Here is a 21,833-nt window from a genome sequence, read left to right on the forward strand (position 1 = left end):
ATGGTGGGCAGTTACCGGGGCAATTCTGGTTTTCTTCTTGGCCAAGTAGCGCTCCTGTGCTTGCTTCAGCAGATCTGAGCCTCCAGCCTGGGCCAGGATGATGGCATCAGCAAAGCGTTCTTCCTTCAGACACAGCTCCACAGCAGGGCCCAGTTCTCCAAGCAGGAGAGCCCGGCTCAGGAGTCCCTCCGTGTCTGCAGGCAGAGTATCCCCTCTGCATCAGCCTGCCCTCAGACCAGCGCTTTCTGTCCCCACTTCCTATACCCTGCCTCCCTGAGTCTCCCTGACCCCAAACTCCCAAGATTGATTCCTTCACAACAAAATGCAGGGGGTTGTCCAGGGGTGCCCAGGTCCAGTGGTAAATCTCTAAGGACAGAACCCCAGACAAGGGAGGGACTCATGGCAGCATCACAGGTGTGCCGTGTGTTTGCTCAACAAGAAGAGGGTCACAGTTCTTTAAGCAGGAAGACAGAAGAATGAAGAATACCTTGGTAGAAGGCCAGGATGCATCCATGAAAATCTTTAGCCAGAGAGAGCTCTGACTGGTACAGGACCACCCAGCATTTGCGATCATGAGGGGAAGCAGGAAGCCGGGGACAAGAAGGCAGTGTCTCCAAGTCTCGAGAACTCTGAGCCCACCTACCCCCACACAGAGAGTTCCTCTCCCTCAGGGTCAGGGTACCTTCTGTGATGGGGATCTCCCACGGAGTCATGTTTTGAGGGATCAGCTCATCAAAGAAGGCTGAGGAGGCTGAGGCTTCCCAGGTGGTATGTTTGGAGATCTGTACAAAGAAGGACAAAAGTGGCGACTTGGGAAATGAGCCTAGAAGACAGAGAGTTGGCTTAGTCGCTCTCTCTGGGAGTGCTATTAAGAGTTGTCCCTTCAATAGAAATAAAAGCAAAAATAAACAAATGGGACATAATCAAACTTCCAAGCTTTTGCACAGCAAAGAAAAACAAAAGACAATATACAGAATGGGAGAAAATATTTACAAACGATGTGACTGACAAGGGCTTAATTTCCAAAATATACAAAACAGCTCATACAATTCAATAACAACAAAAAACAACCCAACTGAAAAATGGACAGACAACCTAAACAGATATATTTCGAATGAAGACATACAAATGGTCAACAGGCACATGAAAAGATGCTCAATTATTGAGAGATGCAAATCAAAACTACAGTGAGATATTACCTTACACTAATCAGAATGGCCATCATTAAAATGTCTACAAATAAATGCTGGAGAGGGTGTAGAGAAAAGGGGACCCTCTTACACTGTTGGTGGGAATGTAAGCTGGTGTAGCCAAAACAGTATGGAGGTTCCTTAAAAAACTAGAGTTTCCATATGATAAAGCAATCCCTCTCCTGAGCATATATATGGACAAAACTATAATTCAAAAAGATACATGCATCCCTATGTTCACAGCAGCACTATTCACAACAGCTAAGACAGGAAACAACCTAAATGTTCACTAACAGATGAATGGATAGAGGATGTGATACATACACAATGGAATACTACTCAGCCATAAAAAATGAAATAATGCCATTTGTAGCAAGATGAAGAAAGATAAATACCATATGATACCATTTATATGTGAAATCTAAAATATGATACAAATGAACTTCTCTGTGAAATAGAAACAGACTCATAGACATAGAGAACAGACTTGTGGTTGCCAAGGGGGAGGGAGGTGAGGAAGGGATGGAGTGGGAGTGTGGGATTAGCAGATTCGAACTAAGGTCCACAGAATGGATAAACAAGGTTCTACTGTACGGCATGGGGAATTATATTCAGTATCTTGTGATAAACCATAATGGAAAAGAATATAAAAAAGAATGTATGTATGTGTGTATATATATATATACACACACACACATAACTAAATCACTTTGTAGTACAGCAGAAATTAACACAACATTGTAAATCAACTATATTTCAATTAAAAAAAAAAAAGTTGGCTCTTAATGGGTAAAGCTAAAAGAATAACCAGGTAAAGTTTGGGAAGTGCTATACTTCGTGCTTAAAAGAGCTCCACTCCTAGCTCCAAACCTTATGGGGTCTGTGTCTCTCCCTGGTTCTAAATGAGTGAGGAGTTTGAAAACGTCCACAGAAGCTGAGCACTTATTGAGAGCAAAGTGAAGGGCTAGGAAGGGGAAGATTCCCTAAGGGCAGGTTTTCTATGCTACCCTAGATGGGACTGGCTGGGCTCCTTCTATACCTGTATGGAGAAGGCCTGTTGTCTGTTACTGTTGAGGTCATCTCCCTTGGACTGAGGGCTCTCACCCAGCCTCAAATCACTCCTCAACCATGTGGCCACCTGCAGGGAGAAATATATGAATACCACTCTTCCCAACACGAGATCAAATAAATATTAAGCTTTTCTTCCCACCTTCATACTCCACCAACTGACTTACTAAGATCTTTGTACCATTTTCCTGGGAAACAGAATAACTCCAGGAGGTAAAATGCTCATATATGCATTATTGAAGCCCAGGAAGAGGTATTCTGAGATGGTTTCCACTAGCAGGATTCTCTTTTTCTGCAACAAACATGTATTTCTGATGTGAAAGCAGCTTACCTTCTTCTGAAGTTCATCCTTACTGTATCCTAATAGCTTCAGGAATTTCATCCTGGAGTCCTTCTCTAAAGTCACCTAGGAGCCACAGAACACAGAAGTGTCCATTAAATGAATGTGAATGACTCTCTCCTGCACCAGTTGGACATCTGTGCTAGTGTACCCTCAAATGTAGCTCTACCAGAAGTGCCCCTTGAGGCCAACACCATCTCTCCACTCTTTTCCGCAGACTTGATTCCTGTGGGATTATGGGTAGATGTGTTAACAAATCCTTTCTCCCTTCTGCATGAGAACTGGACCTTCAAGTTGACTTCCTAGATCTATTACGCTGGTAACCTGATAAGAGTAAAATGTCAACTAAATTTCTAGGCAACACTGCTTGTGACTAGTAAATTGCATCTGGACTGGAACTATGTAAACTATTAATAACTGATGTGGACACCACACTTTGGGTTCCCTGAGAGCAAGGACTCTTGTACTAAGCAAATCCCTTGCAGGAACCCTAGAAGCTATGCTTCTGGAGTTCATAAAAGAGATATTGGCCCTTGTGGGTCTGAGGCTTCTAAGCTAGGGCAGCTAACACACCAGCTTGACGTATATCTCATCTTCTTGCACCTGAGCTGTCTTCCGAGGAGCTGAAGGGGAGAACTCTAAGCTGCTGCATGGACTGCAACAAGGACTCCTGAAGAAGAGAACCACTTGATGCAGTCTTGTGAATCTAAACGGCGAGGTGAGAAGACTCCTTCCAGCTGATCTTCTTCCCTTCCTACTGCCCCATGGCATGGTACTGGAAAAGCCTTCACCTTGGCTCTGGTAAAGTACCCAGGACATCAGCAATAGTAGAAAAAAGGCCAATGTCACTTGTATGCCTCAGTTTCCCTAGCCACAGAGAGTTTCTGAGCCTCTGGTAAAATGAAGATTTTGTTCCCAGGCTGGGTGCTATGTAGGAAAAAACCCAGCAGAGTTAAGACCTCTGTAATCTTGGCCATAGGGTGGTTGTTGACAGAGACTGAGGTATCTGGCTTTGGGGAGACACTTCTGAGCAGCCAGCCTTCAGGCTTCCTACCTTCAGGAACTGCCAGAGCATCTTTTCGCTTTGCAGTGATGCTTGCTGGATCTTGTTCTGACAGTAATTCAGGAGATTTCTTGACCCCAGGGCCTCCTGCAGCTCAGCTGACTGTGTCAGGAATTCAGGTTCTGTGGTGACCTGACTGATAAAGACTAGGCGGAGGCAAGGCTGTGACACCTGATGGACAGGGGTGCTGGGGAGGCCAAAGGTCACCAGCTTGCCCCCAAACTGATAAAGAAAAACAAGAAGGGTAGGGTAAAAATTAATACCAAGTCAGGATTACAGGGGAGGCTATCTACTGGTCAACCCTAAAAGATAGGAAAAAAAAAAAAAAAAATTCCTGGGGGTAGAAAGAATCAGGAATAGAGTAGTGAATGTGCCCACATACCAAAACCACCCCTGCACTTTCAGCACCATTAACTTAAAAGGTACAGTCCATGGGACTCATCCTTTCCTCACCTGTTCTGGTACCATCATTCTCCTAGAGTTATATGATAGTTATCACTATCCCAGGTAGGGGGCTTCCCTGGTGGCTCAGACGGTAAAGCGTCTGCCTGCAATGCGGGAGAGCCGGGTTCGATCCCTGAATTGGGAAGGTCCCCTGGAGAAGGAAATGGCAACCCACTCCAGTACTCTTGCCTGGAAAATCCCATGGATGGAGCAGCCTGGTAGGCTACAGTCCATGGGGTCGCAAAGAACTGGACACGACTGATAGTTATCAGTATCCCAGGTAACTCTGAACTAAACTCCTTGTCATTATCACAGTCTATTTACCCACTGTAGCTGAGCAACAATAAAATCTTCCCCCCTCTTATTCAGTGTCTCCCATGCCCTGTGCTAGCATTTTCCTCCTCCATTCCAAGCCCTAGACTACCACCCTTTTCCTACGGCCATCCCGGAGCTTGTACTGGTTTCACAAAGCCACGGAAGAGATAAGCTTCTCTGCCTATAATGCACAAAATCTTTCAAAATCAGGACCAGACCTGCCTCTCTAGCACCATTCTCTCTGTTCATTCATGTGATCACTCTGTCTCTCCAAAGTGCCCGGTACATTCCTGCTTCTATGCCTTCATCCACCACAACACTCCCACCTGAGCATCCTTCTCACCAAATTAGGTACTTTATTATATAAAGCACCTGGCACAGAAGCAGAGCCCAGTCAAGTTCCCTTACTCCAGCAGTTCTTCACCTTGGCTGCACATTAAAACCACCTGGGGAGTTATCCAATGTTACCAGGCTATACCCCAGACAAAAAAATCAGAAGCTCTGGAGGTGGTACCCAGGGACTGGTAATTTTTTTTAAGTTCTTCAGTCTACTCCAATTGCAGTCATGCTAGACAACTACTGCTCTACTCCCCAACCATTCACTACTCTCCCTCTTTAATGAGTACTTCTAGCCAGAATTATTCTCGTGACTCTTACAGCACAAAATCTACACTACAGGTCAGTGCTAAACACAGCCATCTTAACTTTTGATCTGTATAATACTCAATAGTTTTACAAAGTGCTTATATGTATTCTTTTTTGAATGTTGAATGGCATGGACTGTTTGCTAACCTCTGTTCTCCTAGGGCAGGAGATGCTGCTGCTGCTGCTAAGTCACTTCAGTCGTGTCCGACTCTGTGTGACCCCATAGACGGAAGCCCACCAGGCTCCCCTGTCCCTGGGATTCTCCAGGCAAGAACACTGGAGTGGGTTGCCATTTCCTTCTCCAATGTGTGAAAGTGGAAAGTGAAAAGTGAAAGTGAAGTCGCTCAGTCGTGTCCGACCCTTAGCGACCCCACGGACTGCAGCCTACCAGGCTCCTCCATCCATGGGATTTTCTAGGCAATAGTACTGGAGTGGCTTGCCATTGCCTTCTCCGAGGGCAGGAGATGTGGGGGGTATCAAATTCTCTACCCTCTTCCTCCTGTCCTTCCTAAGGAGAGATCTCCATTTCCCCTTGGCCCTAGTCCCTAGCTGAGTCTCAGTGGACCACAGACAGAGGGACTGAGGGTTAAGAGGGGATGTTGGTGGGAGGCATGCAGGAAAATCCTTCCCTCTGCTGTCCCCCACTGGGAGAGGGGTTGGGTTTGGAATGTGAGAACAGTACAATAAACAATGTTTAGGATAGTGTCCCTCATCCCCCATATATTGTCACCCTGCTTATTTAACTTCTATGCAGAGTACATCATTTGAAATGCTGGGCTGGATGAATCACAAACTGGAATCAAGATTTCTGGGAGAAATATCAACAGCTTCAGAAATGCAGTTGACACCACTCTAATGGCAGAAAGTGAAGAGGAACTAAAGAGCCTCTTGATGAGAGTAAAAGAAGAGAGTGCCAAAACTGACTTAAAATGCAACACACAAAAAACTAAGCTCATGGCATCTGGTTCCGTCACATCACGGCAAAGAGAAGGGGAAAAAAGTGGAAGCAGTGACAGATTTTATTTCTTGAGCTCTAAAATCACTGTGGATGGTGACTGCAGCCACAAAATTAAAAGATGCTTGCCTGTTGGAAGGAAACCTATGACAAACCTAGACAGAGTATTAAAAAGCAGAAACATTACTTTGCCAGTAAAAGTCCATAGAGTCAAAGCTATGGTTTTCCAGTAGTCATGTACAGATGTGAGAACCAGATCATAAAGAAGGCTGAGCACTGAAGAATTGATGCTTTCGACTTATGGTGCCAGGGAAGACTCTTGAGAGTCCCTTGGACTGCAAAGAGATCAAACCAGTCAATCTTAAAGAAAATCAACCCTGAATATTTATTGGAAGGACCAATGCCAAAGCGCCAATGCTTTGGCCATCTGATGCAAAGAGCCAATTCATTGGAAAAGACCCTGATGCTGGGAAAGACTGAGGGCTGGAGAAGGCAGCGACAGAGGATGAGATGGTTGGATGGTATCACAGACTTAATGGACATGAGGTTGAGCAAACTCCGGGAGATAGTGGAGGACAGAGGAGCGCCTGGCATGCTACAGTCCATGGGGTTGCAAAGAGTCTGACATGACTAAGCAACTGAACAAGAACAACCCCCACCCCCTAACCATCCCTGGAGGTAAATGGGGCTCTGTGTACATTTGGCCTGGAGTCTATAAGGTAATGGCAGTGGGGAGCGTCAAAGGTTTTGAGCAGAGGGGAGGAGGAGATTTACGTTCTTTCTCCTCTGCTTTCTATTCATTCCATTCTTGCTTTGTATTCTAACCATGCCTGCATTCTCTATCAGTCCAGGTATGCGGGAAGATCAGATGGAATGGCAGGCAATTCTCCACAAGTGAGAGTTCAAAAGCAATCAATTCTTTCAGATAGGACCGGCACTGCAAGCAGGGTAAAGGTGTTGAGAAGAAAGCTTAGCAAATCGCTGCTTGAGCAATAAAATGGAACCTGATTTGAGACTCAGGCAGTGAGAATAAACTTCTTATAGAACAGGGCTCCATGCTGGGGACACAGTAGGCTACACACACACACTACACTTACAGCAAACGAAACACCTGCTGGCCTCCTCATCCATTTGGGGGGTTTTTTCAGGGGAGGGATCAATGATGCTTGAGCCACTTGCTTTGGCACCTGCAATGGTGGGAGAGGCTGGCCTTTGCTGAAGGAAGAAGAGATCTGGAGACAAAAGGACACCTGCATCACCGGTGTGGAGTGGTGGCTTAGCCAGGAACTCCACCTACAAAGTCCATTTTGGGTGGGATCCTTGAGATACCCAATCTGGCCCACAAAAGTCAGGACTCTCATATTTCAGGGGGCTGGTAGTAAGGATGGGTTGCCCATGCAGCAGGCTCCTGGAAAGCCAACTGCATCCAATGTCTACAGTGAAGTGTGACACAAAATGTATCTATAGGAGACAGGGAGGTAAGTTCATTCTTCAAAATAGTGGAGGGTCCCAGCATGGAAGTCCAATTGCCCTGAAATACCACAAAGAACACCCAAGAACAAGAGTCAAGGTAAAGGCCTCCTTTGTATTGGGCAGGAAAGACATCACTCCAGGAGGATGGACGCTGGTGCAAAGGTTCATAAACCTGGGGTTCCCGAAACCAGGGCCCTAGTCTCCTAAGTCTTCAGTAGTCCCCACTTCTCCCCAGGCTTATGTCCTTTGTTCTCCCACCAAACAGAGACAGTCCCTTCCCTCCAGCATTTTCCACCAAGCCCTTCAAACCTTGTCGGCCTGTCTCATCTGCTGGACTTCCCAGCTCCTACCCATCACAGAGTATAAATTGATCCAGCCGTCAAAGGAGGCAGCAGAGAACACCAAAGGGTCCCGAGGGCACCACTGCACATCAAAGCACCAGCTGCTCAGCGTGGGTAGTTTATACACCACCTATTGTGAGGGAACATAACCAAGAGGGAAACTCTGACTTAGGTAAGGCAACTAGAGCACAGAGGTACAGCTGAGACTGCCCTACCATCCCAGCATACCCACAGAAGGGCCAGCCTACCTCACTGCTCCCCAGGTTCCAGCACAAGATCTGGTTGTCCTTAGCACTACTGAGCAGCAGCTCAGCATCAGCCTGACTCCATGACACTGACAGGATCCCCCTAAAAAGGAAAGGAAAGAGGAACTAACATTTGTTGAATGCCTACTACGAGTAGCGTGCCTTCTGTATCTTGGGTAAATGTCATCCCTTCAAAATAAGCAGTGTGGATTCATTTTACAAATGAGGAAAAGGAGGCTTGGGAAGAAACTGAGAAACTTGCTGCAGTCATGCAGCCAGAAACCAAGTCAAATCTCAGAGTGTGGGCATGATGTGCGATAACCACTCTGCCACCCACAGGTCCCTGCAGGATGGCCTGCTTCTCTTCCCTGATTGTAGGGTGGGTAGAAATTCTGAATCAGCATGAATCAGGGACGCACCCATTCCTAGGGGTGCTTTTAGCCCAGGAAGGTAGTGAGGCCCTAACTCTCAGAAGTCCCCAAGGAGGTACAAAGATATGACCCTTGAGTTAGAAAAAACAGACTATAGGGCTGCTTCTTCTGCTGTAGGCCCAAGAGCTACAGCTTCAGAGGCAAGCCTGTTCACAGGAAAAGCAGTAGCCAAGGTTCTTTTATTGAGAAGTCTTGGAGGAGGCAACCTAATTACCTAAGAAATGAGCATGTCCTCAGATCAGAGCCTGGGGGCTCTCCCAGAGGAACTAAACATTGGCTCCAATATTTCTCATGACCCTACCCCCACTCGCATGTCTGGAGGTTACATGGACTCTCAGGCTCTTTTCTGTAACCTCAGGGTCTACAGGAACTCTTCTTGATTGAAGGTGGGGCCAGAAGTGGGTAACTATATGTTCACCAGGATGGCTCTGAAGCTGGGGAGAACGTCTGCCAGCCAAAGTGAGGCACGTATTGCCCTCTACCCAGGTCAGCTATGCCCTGCCCTCCAGCAAAGATGACATTCTACCTGCTGTGACTCTCCAGCACCTTTAGGGGTGAGGAGGCAAAGCGCAAGTCCCACAGCTGAATTACTGGAAGACGATCATCTTCTGAACAAAGCACCAACTGGGTGGCTACGTCTGGGTGCCAGGCCAGGCCTGAGCAGTGCATCTGTGAACAAAGCAGATCCCAATGGGCAATAGAACCTGACTCTTCTTTTTATGAACCCTTTTTGTCTAGCTGAAATGGGACCTCTCTGAGGATTTTGTGTCTTTGTGTTTTGTGTCTTTCTTATGTAATTGGTAACACCACAGCCACTGGGGAACAAGTGATGACCGTAAGCAAGGAGCATTAGAAGCCTCCAGATCAGCTCAGTCTGGCTTCTCTGAGCTTTCACTCTCAATAGGAAATCTACTACAGGGCTGAATCCACACATGTAACAGCTGAAAGCAGAACCCTGGCCTGGGGAAGAGCAGCTCCAATGCCAGACCTGAGAGAGACAGCAGAACCCGAGCCTATATTCTGCCTGTATTCAACTCACCCGGTTGCTGTGATCACTGACTTTGATGATAGGTTCATTCTTCCTGAGATCCCACACGACTGCCTTGCCGCTGGGGTGAGCAGAAGACAGAATGTGTTGAACTTGACGATTCCAAGAGAGAGCGTTGATATCTTCCAGGGGCTGCTAAGGCAGAATGGGGCAGAGGGCGGGATGAGGACAGCCTGTCATACCTGGACCAAGAAACAGCTGGTCTGCCACTGCTCCCAACCACCCACAGAAAAGCCAAGAGTAGACGTGGGGCTACCCAAACCATGCCAGTCTCAGGAAGCTGGAAGGGAAGTTTTCCAGAGAGGATACTTTAGAAAATGATGTAGAAGCTGAAAGAAGGACAGGTGCACTTGGGTTTTACTCCTATCCCAAGATGCTCCTGACAGGATAGAGTCAAGATTTTAAAAAGAGCCTTCTCAACTATGACAAGAGAGAGAGGGAGAGGAGAAAGGTGAGGGTAGGAAGGAGGGAAATATAGACACACAAGACCCCCAGGGAGAATGAGGCAGAGAGAAAAGCCATTGATACTTGAGGGGACAAGATGCCATCAAATTCATACTGAACTTACCTCACGATACTGTAGGCATAAGACAGAAAAGCCAGGAAGAAAAAGATGGGGGCCCAGTTACAAACTGACAAGACAGGTACACTCAGATACAGATACAGGAGACCCCCAGCTGCATGGGGGAACAGGACACAAGCACAAAGCTGACCTTCCCACAAAAGGACAAGGGTGTATCTGGTGTCCTACTCTTGCCCCTGGTTGGCTACACCCAGGGCCCAGTCTTGCTTAAATTATACTATGATAAACAGTACAGTCACCCCTTCTCTCAGTGTCTTTTACTCCCCTCACTCTTCTGGCCTTCCAGAAACTTCTAGGACAGTTAATGACCACAAGCTTCCACCCCTACCCCTATTCCCCGACCTCCCACCAGTCCCCACCCACCTCCATCCCTCTATTATCTGGCTGGTAGGCAACATGTTAGTCTGTGGAGCTTTACTGCCCTCCAGTGGTGAAGACTGAAATCTGTGTGCTGGCTGCCTCCAGAATTTAATTCTCCCTGAAAAAATCAGCTGCACACTTTTAAGCAGCAGCACCGGGAGCCTCCTCACCTGTGACTTAGATCCTGGGGTCATTGGCACACTCAGGTTATTCAAATCCCAAATGAAGATTTCAGAATCATTGGCCCCTGAGGCCAGGAGGTTGCCCTGTATGAAGGAATATGCCTTTGGAGACACACCATCCCAGGAAGAGATGAGGGCATATTGGGTCCAAAGCCACCCCCGTAACAACCTGGGAGTTACAGACCAGAGATCACAAGTAAATGCTTCCCCTCAGGTCTGTTGCTCCATGCCTCCCAGGTCTGATCAGCTGAGATGTAGTACCTGGAAAGGATTAAAGTCAAGAGCTCTGACAGCCCCCGAGTGCTTCTGTCTCCGGGCAATCACAGGCTCCTTTCCCGAAGACAAGATGTGGGTCACATTGTACAGAGTAAGCATGCCATTGTCCCCGCCGCCTGCAATGACCCCGGAGGCTTCCAGAAGCCCACTGCCAAAGCTCCCCCAGATCAGCTTGTGAAACCTACAAAGAGGAGGAACTGGCATCAGCAACAACTCAGGTCCACATCAGTCAGTAGAAAATGGGCATCTTTGTCGGCCTCTGCCATTACGCAGGCAACCCCAACATTAGGGCCCGCCTGTCTCCCTCATTTCCCAGAAGCAGAACAGAAGTCTCCTCTGCCTGGCCTTGCCCTTTGGCTGAAAAAAATACTTCAAATAGAATACTTCACTTAATCCTCCCAACTCAAATAACAATACTTATTGATAACTTCCTATGTACTAGGCACTGCTTCAAGTGCTTTACATGTATTAGCCGATCAACAATCCCACGAGGTATTTACCTTATTTTCAATTGACGAAAGTGAGGCACAGAGAAGTTACAAAACTTGTTATACAGCTAGTAATTTTACTCCCATTTAAGAGCTAGGAAATGACAGACTCAAGGTTCAAAGTCAGGCCCATCTTATGCCAAAGCCTGAGCTCTTAACCATCATAAAATATGGTCTTCTATTGATAGGAAGATCCAAACTCTTCTACAGCTGAATAGAAGCAGGTTCCCTAGGCCAACAATTGCTGTCCCCTCTTAAACAGGAAGTGAGAAAAGATCTACAGACCTTCCCTTCCCATGCCATGCTCATGTGACTAGTCCACTGGAGCTGCCATATGTATTCTGTGGGCCAGCCTTAGAGAAACAGAGAGGCATGAAGAATAAACGCACTGTTTGGGAAACAGTTTTCTGGCTTTCTGAGCATCGTGCATCCTGGCACACAAGAAAGAGATGGACCCTGGGCTCCCTGGTCAAGAACAGGTCCCCTGAAAAGCCCCTAGGAAAGGCATGTGAAACCCCCAATGCCTCACAGGTGGTCTTCACTCCATTTCACAGCTATTAGCCAAGGATATTTCCATAGCCCTTCCAAGAAGGCAGATGTCACACTGAATGATGTCATGTAAGATGCCTAACTGAAATTAAATGTTTCCACACTCTGGGAACAGTCAGCAAAGAAACTGAGTGGGGAAACCAGGCAGGAACCTGTCTAGCCAGTCCTTAGATCAGAGCCAACCTCTCAGAAGTGAAGAGCTGAGCACTAATTCAGACAAGGTCAGCATCTGAACAGAAACAGCACAGCTGAACAAACAGTGGGTCTAAAGCTACTGTCAGAAAGGCTGTTTTCTAAAGTTATGCTGATGTTGACATGGCAGAAGAATGTGTTTCATGCTGGCTCCAGAGGATGCCATGTCATCCAGGGGCTAGAGCTCAGCATGGGCAGAGAGCAAGACAACAGATTACCCAGAGAAGCCTGAAATAGGCCACACAAGAAGCAGAGGAAGGTACACCCAGGGAAACTCACATGGGAATGCAGTGACCACAGTATGGTCATAGCACACGACATACGAATCAGAGTAAAAGGTACCTGAGACCTCACAGGAGTCACCACAGGATTAGAGATGAGGACCCAGTTACTTTAGAGTGGCTGAACTGCAGAATACAGGGTGCCACAAAATCATTATTCTTGGTGTAGGCATGTAGACAGCACATTCCTATTGTTAACACTTCACTGAGAGTGGAACTGGAGCCTGAATAGCTGTGATAGACAACATCTGGGAGAGGGGAACACCTGGGAGAGTCTGGCAAAGAAGACGTGTGTGTGTGTATATATGTACAAAGAGCACACAGCATGTGAGCAAATTTGACGTTTGTTAGTGTTAAAACATTAACAACTGATGAGTCTAAGTGAAGGAATGTGTGCTTAGTCGCTCAGTCATGTCTGACTCTTTGCAACCCACGGATTGTAGCCTGCCAGGCTCCTCTGTCCATGGGATTTCCCAAGCAAGAAGACTGGAGTGGGTTGCCATTTCCTTTTCCAGAGGCTATTCCTGACCCAGGGATCAAAACTGCATTCCCTGAGTCTCTTGCATTGCAGGTAGATTCTTTACCATTGAGCCACCAGGGAAGCCTTTATCAGAATATTGTAACATTATAATATTCTGCAACTTTTTTATGTTTGAATATTTTGAAAACAAAAAGTTATAAAACAAAAAAAAAGATGGCCTGAAAATAGGAACTAAAAGATTTAAGGAGAAGACATTGGGAGAAGAGTGTGTATAGGAAGGTGGGAACTTTGAAAACATGAAAATACAGGTGGAATTCTTTGCTAAGAGTTTCCCAGGATAATGATGGCAGTGATGGAGACCATACATTACAGAATGAGATGAGGCACCTGAAGAAAATACAGGTTCCTTGATTCCCTCCCAGGCCTTCTGAAGCAGAATTTCTAGAGCCAGGCCCTTAGAATCTACATTGTTAACAAGTGGCCCCCGTGATTCTAACAAGTTGCCAAGGTTGAGATACATCAGGCTGCATACCAGCCTAGAACAACAGGAAGTAGTTGAATTCATAAAGAAAGAACTATCCCCAATAATCAACTCATGGCTACACTTTTGGTAAAAAGGAAAAGACAAGGCTGGAGAGAATAAACTGAGACCTGTGAGATCAGATTATCGTACCAGGTAAGCTCATTTGAGGCCAAGCTTCAGCTGCCGTATGATTAGGAATACATGCTATATAAATTCTTGTTCCCATGATTTCTGTACTTCTCTATTTTGGATTTTTATTTGCTTAATAAAGTTCCTTATGAAAACCTCAACCTCATGTTAGTGGGTTAAAGTGAAAATGAGTTTGTCCACATCTTGGCCAAAATAAATAAGGAAATCCCAGTTTCCTTAGAAGTTAAACAGAGCAATGAGGACAGTGCTCCAAGCTGGAGAATGAAGACAGTGGGGTGGAGCAATGGCTGTTTGAGAGGAGAACTACTTTTCTGAATGCCTAGTATGCACTAGGCTACAATGTGCTGACTATATATCTCAAATTTACAGTAGAGAAAATAGGGTCAGAGAAGTTAAAATAAGGTGCCCAATAGGACAGAATATGGCAAAGCTGGGATTTAAACCCAACAACAAAGCCCATGCTCTCTCTACTCTGTGATCCTGATGTCTCTAAAGAGAAGGCAAGTCTTAGAAACTAGAAAACTAGGAGTGGTAACAAAATGATCTCTTAACTGCTTGTTGTTATCCTGTACAGAGGTACCTAAGAGGGGTCGTAGTGCCCCCCAAGGAGCTGAACTGACATAAATGTATTGTAAGATAGATCACCTACTTTCTCCATGTTACTAGAAGATGAGTCAGACATAGGTTACAGAGGCCACTCAAAGATCTAGAACCTCAGTGCACACAGAGGTAGAGTGCAGCAAATCACCCACTGACTTCTGAACTCATTCAGGCATAGGCAGCCGTGTCCTCAACCCAAAAGTCAATACATAAACAATGTATTATTCTCCCAGAAACCTTTCTTCTTGAGTGGGATTCATCTGACAAACCAAACATCACTTGCATCAGTGCACATGCTAATCCATATTGATGCTGACTGCTTCCAGTGGCATTTATCCATACGCTCTCTTCACTCTATAGCTTTTGGCTATCTCTTAGCTACACTCAAACACTCATTGCTTTCAGAACATTCCTCTTTCAGTCAGGTATTTCTAAGTAGAAATATTTCTCTGTTGCAACATGGATTGAGTATAAGGGGATCTTCAGGATTCAAATGTAGTTGAGGCCTGGGTCTGGTAAAAAGGGCTGACAATGGAAGATTTTGAAAAGTATGTTAAATCAATAATAAGAGAGATACAGAGAGGGTTGTGTTTTGCTTTTTTAAGGGAAAAAGGAAGGAAATTAAGCTAGAAAAAGGGAAGAACATAAGACCTAAATTTGGAGTCCAGTAGGTTCTTAGAAGTCATCTTATACAGCCTCTTCTTTATACGTAAGTGAGGAAATCTAAGATCACCGATGGAATTAAATTTGCCTTAAGTCACATAGTTTTAGGCAAGGCAGCAATCCAACACAACTGTGCTTTCCATTAAACCATGCAGAAGAAGACACAGAAAAGAGGAAAGCATAAAGCAAAGGGTGGGTTGACCTTTATCTACCCTGATCATTTTGGTCAATTGTTTGTAATGCTTTTGAGTAAGTAACCTAACCTAGGCTAGAATGAAAAGAAGTGAGTGCCTTAGACCCTGGAGCATCTAAGATGATTTCTTCAGAAAGGCCGCAGCAGAACTGCATCAAAGGTAATCCCCTAAGTCTTTGAAAATGAGAATCAATCTTTAGACACAATTATAGAGGTGAAAAAAGGAAGCTGCTTCAACCTAGTTGACTGCAAAACAGGTTGTTACCCTTGAAAAGCTCTTCAGGCACTAAGACTAACAGAAGACTGACCACAACTAGCTAACTGGTGGATATGAATGCTCAGGTTGGTAATCCAGAAGTTTCTAATATCACTCATTTATTCTACCGATATTTTTTCAACTACCTAACGCCAGGCACTATTCTAGATGTTAGAGATACAGCAATAAATAAAACAGACAAAAATCTCTGCCTACGTGGTTCTCAGGATTCAGTTTCAAGGTTTCTTAAGCAATTAGCTCTTTCTTAAGAACTCTTGGCCTTAAGGAGCCACTACCATGCTGAAGCTGCTACTTGGCTGGTCTAAGAAAAGAGCCCTTCCCCACTGCCCCTTTTCTTATCTTTAGGAGTAAAAACATGATTAAATTAGCTCTCCTCTTTCAGCAGCCCTTTCTCAAATGCCTACTTACAGGCTAAGAATATCTCATCATTACTGGTAAAACTGCCAAGGCCTCTCTTCAAAAGGTAAAGGTACTGGAAATACAAAGAAATGTAAAAAACTACAAAATAAGGGATACTGTAATAAAGTGATAAAGCAGTGATAAATAATAAAAGAGTGATAAAGTGATATACGAGCTCAAGAAAGTAAGAAGAATAACTAATTTTCATTATTAAGTTAAGCCATGAACAGAAAGAGGAGGGTACTTCTAAGTATCTTAATCTAATCACTCAAATGAACCAAAAAAGGTGTAAGATGACAAGTTACATAACAGACCAGAAATCTTTTAAGGGGGATGGCAAGAAAATCCTCTGGGCTGTAAGAAAAGGATTTATATTTTTATACTAAAAAAATAATACAGTAATACATGTATATTAGTTATATTGAAAACATACTTGAGTGCAGTGAATATTCACATTTCTCCTGATGGTGCAAAAATCTGGGGATCACTGATTCAGACTATAAGCCTCATCTTTACAAAAGCCTCATCTAATAAAAGAATAGTTGAATAATGGAAAGCAGGTCTTGGAGTCAGCTAGGACCACACTTAAAGTCTAGCTTTCCTGGGTAAAAGTATGTTAAATCAATAATAAGAGAGATACAGAGAGGGTTGTGTTTTGTTTTTTTAAGGGAAAAAGGAAGGAAATTAAGCTAGAAAAAGGGAAGAACATAAGACCTAAATTTGGAGTCCAGTAGGTTCTTAGAAGTCATCTTATACAACCTCTTCTTTATACGTAAGTGAGGAAACCTAAGATCACCGATGGAATTAAATTTCTCGCTTTTCCTATGTAAAATGGGAATAATGGTATTTATTGGCTAGGCTCATGTTGAGAAATGAATACAATATACAGAGCCCCAGCATAGTGCCTGGCATGTGTACACATGCTCAGTGAATGCTCATACCCAGCCCTGTAAGTCTGCTAGAGCCATGAAATCCATGAGTGCCCAATCAGTGCCTGACAGCAACGAGGAGAGGATCATTAATTCGCCTCTCATTGGCAGAAAAGAGACATACTGTGTAAGGCTATTATTTTCACAAGAGCCAAAGGAGGAAAGAGCCAACATCTCTGGGTTCCAGAGAGAGATCAGGTACTCGTGGGTCCAGGCTTGTGTGAGGCGTCTCTATCACATGATTCTGCCTGATGCTGCTGCTCCCCACAAAGGTGCGAGTGGGAGTTTTCAAAATCTTCTTGCAAAATAAACCCAGAATTAACTTCTCTCCAACTTAAAGATCATTCTCCCCTCACCTGTCCTCTCATGAGCCCCGAGAAGCACACACCGCTCCTGAGATTCCCCGTCAAGGTCTATATCAGGATCTGCCCTGCATACCCATCAACAGTTCAGACATAGTACCTGCTGGAGGCAGAAAGGACTCCCTTGCGTTTCAAGTCCAGAGAGGGGTCCCTGAAATCAACCTCAAAGATTTCCAGTGTGCCATTTGTACTAAAGGAGGCATCTAGCTGCTGGGCAGATGTTCCTAGGCACAAGAAAAGTCAGGAAGAGGCAGCATGTGAGCAACAATATATGCATGGATTTGCGTATAAATGGTTAGGCAGTAGAGAAAATGAGGAACAGGAGAAAACTGGATACACCCTTTTTCAAGTGGTACCTCCAAAAAAAAAGCAAGAAAGCATGAGGTGCTTAGCCTTGAGCCATAATCAAAGATTATCCCCAGGGACCAAAACTCCTAATATCCCCTTGCTTATGCTGCTAGCCAACACCACCTTTCCATGACTCTGAAACTTTCTCTGAAGCACAATCAAGAACACTGGATACTAAGTTTCCCTTCAACCTATCCAGTGGATCCTCATCTACAGTACCACCATACCTGTGGCCAGATACACGGGGTACTGGCTGGCTGGGCTCCACACTTGGACAGCTTGTCGCTCAAGCTCCTTCAGCTTCATGGTCTGTCCTGTAGGTGGCAGAAAAGTGACATGATCCTTAGCCTACTGAAAACAACAGTAGAAACCACAAGCTTTTTGGCCAGATCAAGGGAACACCTGTGGACACGAGCACTTGTTTTCCTCGCTCCACCATAGGATGGAGTATTTGGGGGCAATACAGGGTGACAAATACATGATCGACTGCAGATCTGTAATGACAATTCATTTACCCAGTTGGACAGGGAAACCTGGTGTGCTGCAGTCCATGGGGTCACAGACAGTTGGACACAACTGAGCTACTGAACTGAACTTACCCAGTTACTGAAATCTAATGCTTTAAATCCTAAAAGATACTGAACCACACTGGTTGCCACAGGCCCAATAGTGATGATAACCATCAAACCAGAAAATCTCAGTCACTCTATCCATTCCCTTGGTTTTAAACATTATCAATATGCTGATGACTGCCAAATTTCTATCAGCAACATAAATCTCTCCTCTGAGTTACAAGTTCTTATATACAACTGCTAATCAAATATTTCCACTTGGGTATAGTAAAGATATCTAAATGTTGGTCTATCTAAAATGGAATTCTCTATTCTACCTTCTCACCCCTTCATTTGTTGTTCCTTCAGGTTTCTTCATTTCAGCAAACAGCCAATTGCTCAACCCCAAAACCTGCAAATCACCCTAGATCCCTCCTTCTCCCTCTTTCCCTTCTAATCTATCATTAAGTCTTCCAGATTGTACCTCCAAAATATATCTTAATCTATTTTTCTCCATCTTCACCACCACGACTCTATTTGAAGACACTATTATCTATCACCTAGATTACTGGTCATCTCCCTGCTGCTCATCTCCATCACCCAATTCTTTCTTTGCATAGAGCAAGAGTAAACTTTTAAAATAAAAAACAGGATTTTGGCATTCCATGCTTAAAGTTTTTCAGTGGCTTCAATCACACTCAATAAAACACAAACCCCTTTGAGCCCTGCTCACAACTACCACTTCAACTTCCTCTCTTGCTACTCTCCCCCTTACTTATTGGGTTCCATCTGCATTAGTCTTTTCTTTTAATTTCTTGGCTTTTCCCTACTTTAGAGCTTTGTAAATTAGGTTTGCTATACTTTGAAAGCTTTTCATTTCATTCTCTGGATAAGTGGTTCCTTATCACATCCACCTCAAGGAGGTGAGTCACCCAGTCCAAAATAGTATTTTTTGCTTCTTAGCAATTTGTAATTGTATATTCATTTACATCTACATTGTTGGTGTTGTACACTAATAAGTAAATTCCATGAAAGCTACTGCTGTATCTGCTTTGTTCGCCATGTTATACCTAGTGTCAGAACAATGTCTAGCACATAATAAGTATTCAATAATATTTTATGAATGAATGCAGACATCTATTTTAACTCGGGTTTCCAAACCAATTCTAACACATACTCAAGGTGCCATTCCAACAGGCTAGCAAAGCAGCAGGAAAGTTAAAAAAAACAAAAACAAAAAAACAATGAACTTGATGGAGTAAACTTGGGACCCACTGTGACCTGCTTGAGCAAGCCACAGCCAGGTTAGTCTTGAGCAAAAAAACCCAAAAGTTTTATTACTTAATCTCAAAGGTACTGTCCAGCTTGAAGAAAGCTTAGGGCTGCCAACTCAACCAAAACTTCCCGGGCACCTCTAAACACTTGAGGCTACAACAGGACTCCTGTGACGAGATTTGACATCTTACTATACGGTCACCAGTGCCACCTGCTGGTCAAGATCATTTTCACGTGTCTGGAGAAAGGTCTCTTAAGTGGGAGCTACAATTAGCTCAGTGCACTTAACGTGCACCTCCCATTTAATTCTAACAATGGTTCCGTGCGGTCAGTGTTACTATCCCCATTTTACAGGGAAGAAAACTGGCTAGGCCAAGCTGTGAACCCCAACCAGCCTTCAGAGACCGTTGCTTTTAACCATTATACCAGTCTAAAGTAAACTCCATAGTGTTTAAATCCCAGACAGCCTACAAATTGAGAAGATAGGCTTGTCATCTACTTTGTTCAGAAACAACTGTTGGCAAAAATGGTCCCCGATGCGGTCAGAATGGCGGCGCCCGGGAGCGTCAAACGTGGGGAGAACTATGATCATGCAACCAAGAGCTGGACACACTGGTGCAGTGAAGGGGGAAAGCCAGCCTTCCTTAGCTGTCCACTCCCTCTGGAGGACTGTCGGCCTTCCCCGCGGCTCACCGGCGTCAGCACCGACGGGCGTTTTCGCCCGGGCGGGACGCACAGACCCGCGGCTGACTTTGGGCCCCGGACAGGTCACGGCCCAGGGCTGCTAAGGGAGGCGCGAGGGCAGCGCTGGAGAGAGATCGCCGTCGGGCTGCGGGCCCCGGGCGCCGCAGGGAGAGTGAGCCGGCTGCAGGCCGAGAGCAGGGCGGGCATCGTGGGGCCCCCTGAGAGGCACGCCGGCCGGAGCCCCCGGGCGGGAGCCTGGCGGGCCGGGGTCTCGCCGAGGACGAGCGCCCCCCGGCACTCCTGCGAGAGAGGGACCGCGCTCTGGGTCACCGGCGCGCCTTCTGCTCTCAGGAGCCCGGGGACAGGCGGGGAAAACCAACCTGCGCGGAGAGCCCAGCTCAAGAGTGGCGCCGCAGAGCTGGAGTCAGCAGCCTGTTCCCTCAGGGCCTTGGAGCTCAGCGGACGCTCTGGACGGCGGCTGCGGAGGGCCAAAAGTAGTCCAGGCCGCGGGCACCGCCGCCCACAGGCGCCGTCAGGCCCGGGACCCGGACAGCCCACGGAGAATGTTCCCTCATAGAAATGTAGCTTTTAATGGGGCTTCCCTCACCTGTCCTGTGATTGTGCAGTGGGTCAGATCCCGCGACTATTAAAGTTATGGTGTATTTTCCCTCTGAAAAGGGAAAATACTAATTAAGCGGAAAAGACCTGGTCCTAGCTCCAGGAGCGCTCTGTGGAAAACACTTAGCTGAAAAGCAATCTAGGCCAGGTGGGGCTAGCGATAACCCGCCTACCAATGCAGAAGACCTAAGAGACGCGGCTTCCTTCTATGGGTTGGGAAGATTCCCTGGAGAAGGGCATGGTAACCCACTCCAGTATCCTTGCCTGGAGAAGCCTGTGGACAGAAGCACCTAGCGGGCTACAGTCCATAGCGTCACAAGGAATCGGACACGGCTGAAACGACTTAGCCCGCACAGGCCTTAATAGCAGAGTTACTTTGTGCGGCGAACCAAAAACTGGTGTTCCCGAACGTTGGTTGAACTAATTAAGGGCTGTAGATGGGCGGAGGGCGAGGCACTGTAGACCAGGGGCTACCCGGAAGGTATCAGAGACGAGACAGGTGTTACACGTTTAAGTTTCAAGAAGATAGGTGATGTCCCAACAGGAGAAAGGGGCCCAACAGATTAATAGGCGCCCCGGGATTTACCATACTGTGAATGAAAGTGCCTACAGTTGGGGAACTGGGCTGACTACAGATTGTGGAATACTAATTCCACTCTGCAGGTAATTATAGGTAGATATGGTGGCTCAGGGGTAAAGAAGCTGCCTGTTAATGCAGGAGACTCTGGTTTGATCCATGAGTTGGGAAGATCCCCTGGAGAAGCAAAAGGCAACCCACTCCAGTATTTTCTTGCCTGGAAAATACCACGGGTAGAGGAGCCTGGCAAACTGTAGCACATAGGGTTGCAAGAGTTGGAACCAACTTAGTGACTGAACAACATGCAATAAGATTATATCACTAGCAATATGGATCCCCTTGCAGAGCTAGAGGCAGGGAATCAAATTAGGAGACTAACAGAACAATTCAGGTACCAGGTGATGAACTCTTGGATTAACAAACGGTAATAGCTGAACAGGTTCTTGTGACTGATATAGGTAAACAGTTGGCAGGGGTATCTGTGATCATATGTATCTATTGATTGAGGGAATTATGGCATTTCCAAATGTTCTGTATGCAGCTGAAGATTTTGGACCTAAGTTATTTTGATTCAAAACTTTAATGCATGAATTCTACTGTAGTCCAGTCTGATATACCTCCAAAGATGGTGAGCTGGTTATGACTGGGCCCTAAGTCTTTGTGACATAGCTCTAGATTTCCTTTTCACGTGGATATGGGTTTTGAACTCAGAATAGACAAGAATGTAGGGTACT

At 45.6% G+C, this 21,833-nt stretch overlaps 1 protein-coding gene across 14 annotated transcripts in view; it reads right to left on the reverse strand.

The window, feature by feature from the left end:
- SEC31B (SEC31 homolog B, COPII component) overlaps nucleotides 1-20,376 on the reverse strand; it is a 30,819-nt gene extending 10,443 nt beyond the window's left edge. For 5 of the 14 annotated variants that reach the window (XM_088842267.1, XM_055424864.2, XM_055424857.2 and 2 more), the window contains exons 1-15: nucleotides 20,285-20,375; nucleotides 17,622-17,708; nucleotides 17,147-17,270; nucleotides 10,945-11,140; nucleotides 10,672-10,767; nucleotides 9,550-9,693; nucleotides 9,037-9,179; nucleotides 8,083-8,182; nucleotides 7,803-7,964; nucleotides 7,118-7,252; nucleotides 3,653-3,883; nucleotides 2,590-2,664; nucleotides 2,230-2,328; nucleotides 683-782; nucleotides 16-194 (exon numbers count right to left, since the gene is read on the reverse strand). In XM_088842267.1, the coding sequence (XP_088698393.1) occupies nucleotides 16-194; nucleotides 683-782; nucleotides 2,230-2,328; nucleotides 2,590-2,664; nucleotides 3,653-3,883; nucleotides 7,118-7,252; nucleotides 7,803-7,964; nucleotides 8,083-8,182; nucleotides 9,037-9,179; nucleotides 9,550-9,693; nucleotides 10,672-10,767; nucleotides 10,945-11,140; nucleotides 17,147-17,270; nucleotides 17,622-17,700 (1,863 nt within the window). In that variant the 5' untranslated portion in view covers nucleotides 17,701-17,708; nucleotides 20,285-20,375. Of the gene's footprint in view, nucleotides 1-15; nucleotides 195-682; nucleotides 783-2,229; nucleotides 2,329-2,589; nucleotides 2,665-3,652; nucleotides 3,884-7,117; nucleotides 7,253-7,802; nucleotides 7,965-8,082; nucleotides 8,183-9,036; nucleotides 9,180-9,549; nucleotides 9,694-10,671; nucleotides 10,768-10,867; nucleotides 11,141-17,146; nucleotides 17,271-17,621; nucleotides 17,709-20,284 lie in introns of those variants that run through there. The other 9 variants (XM_055424860.2, XM_055424858.2, XM_055424872.2 and 6 more) reach the window with 8 other exon arrangements.
- Nucleotides 20,377-21,833: the final 1,457 nt, after the last annotated feature.

The sequence above is a fragment of the Moschus berezovskii genome, chromosome 12 (genome assembly GCF_049115385.1).
Source record: "Moschus berezovskii isolate FMDL1 chromosome 12, NW_MosBer_1.0, whole genome shotgun sequence".
Taxonomy (NCBI): domain Eukaryota; kingdom Metazoa; phylum Chordata; class Mammalia; order Artiodactyla; family Moschidae; genus Moschus; species Moschus berezovskii.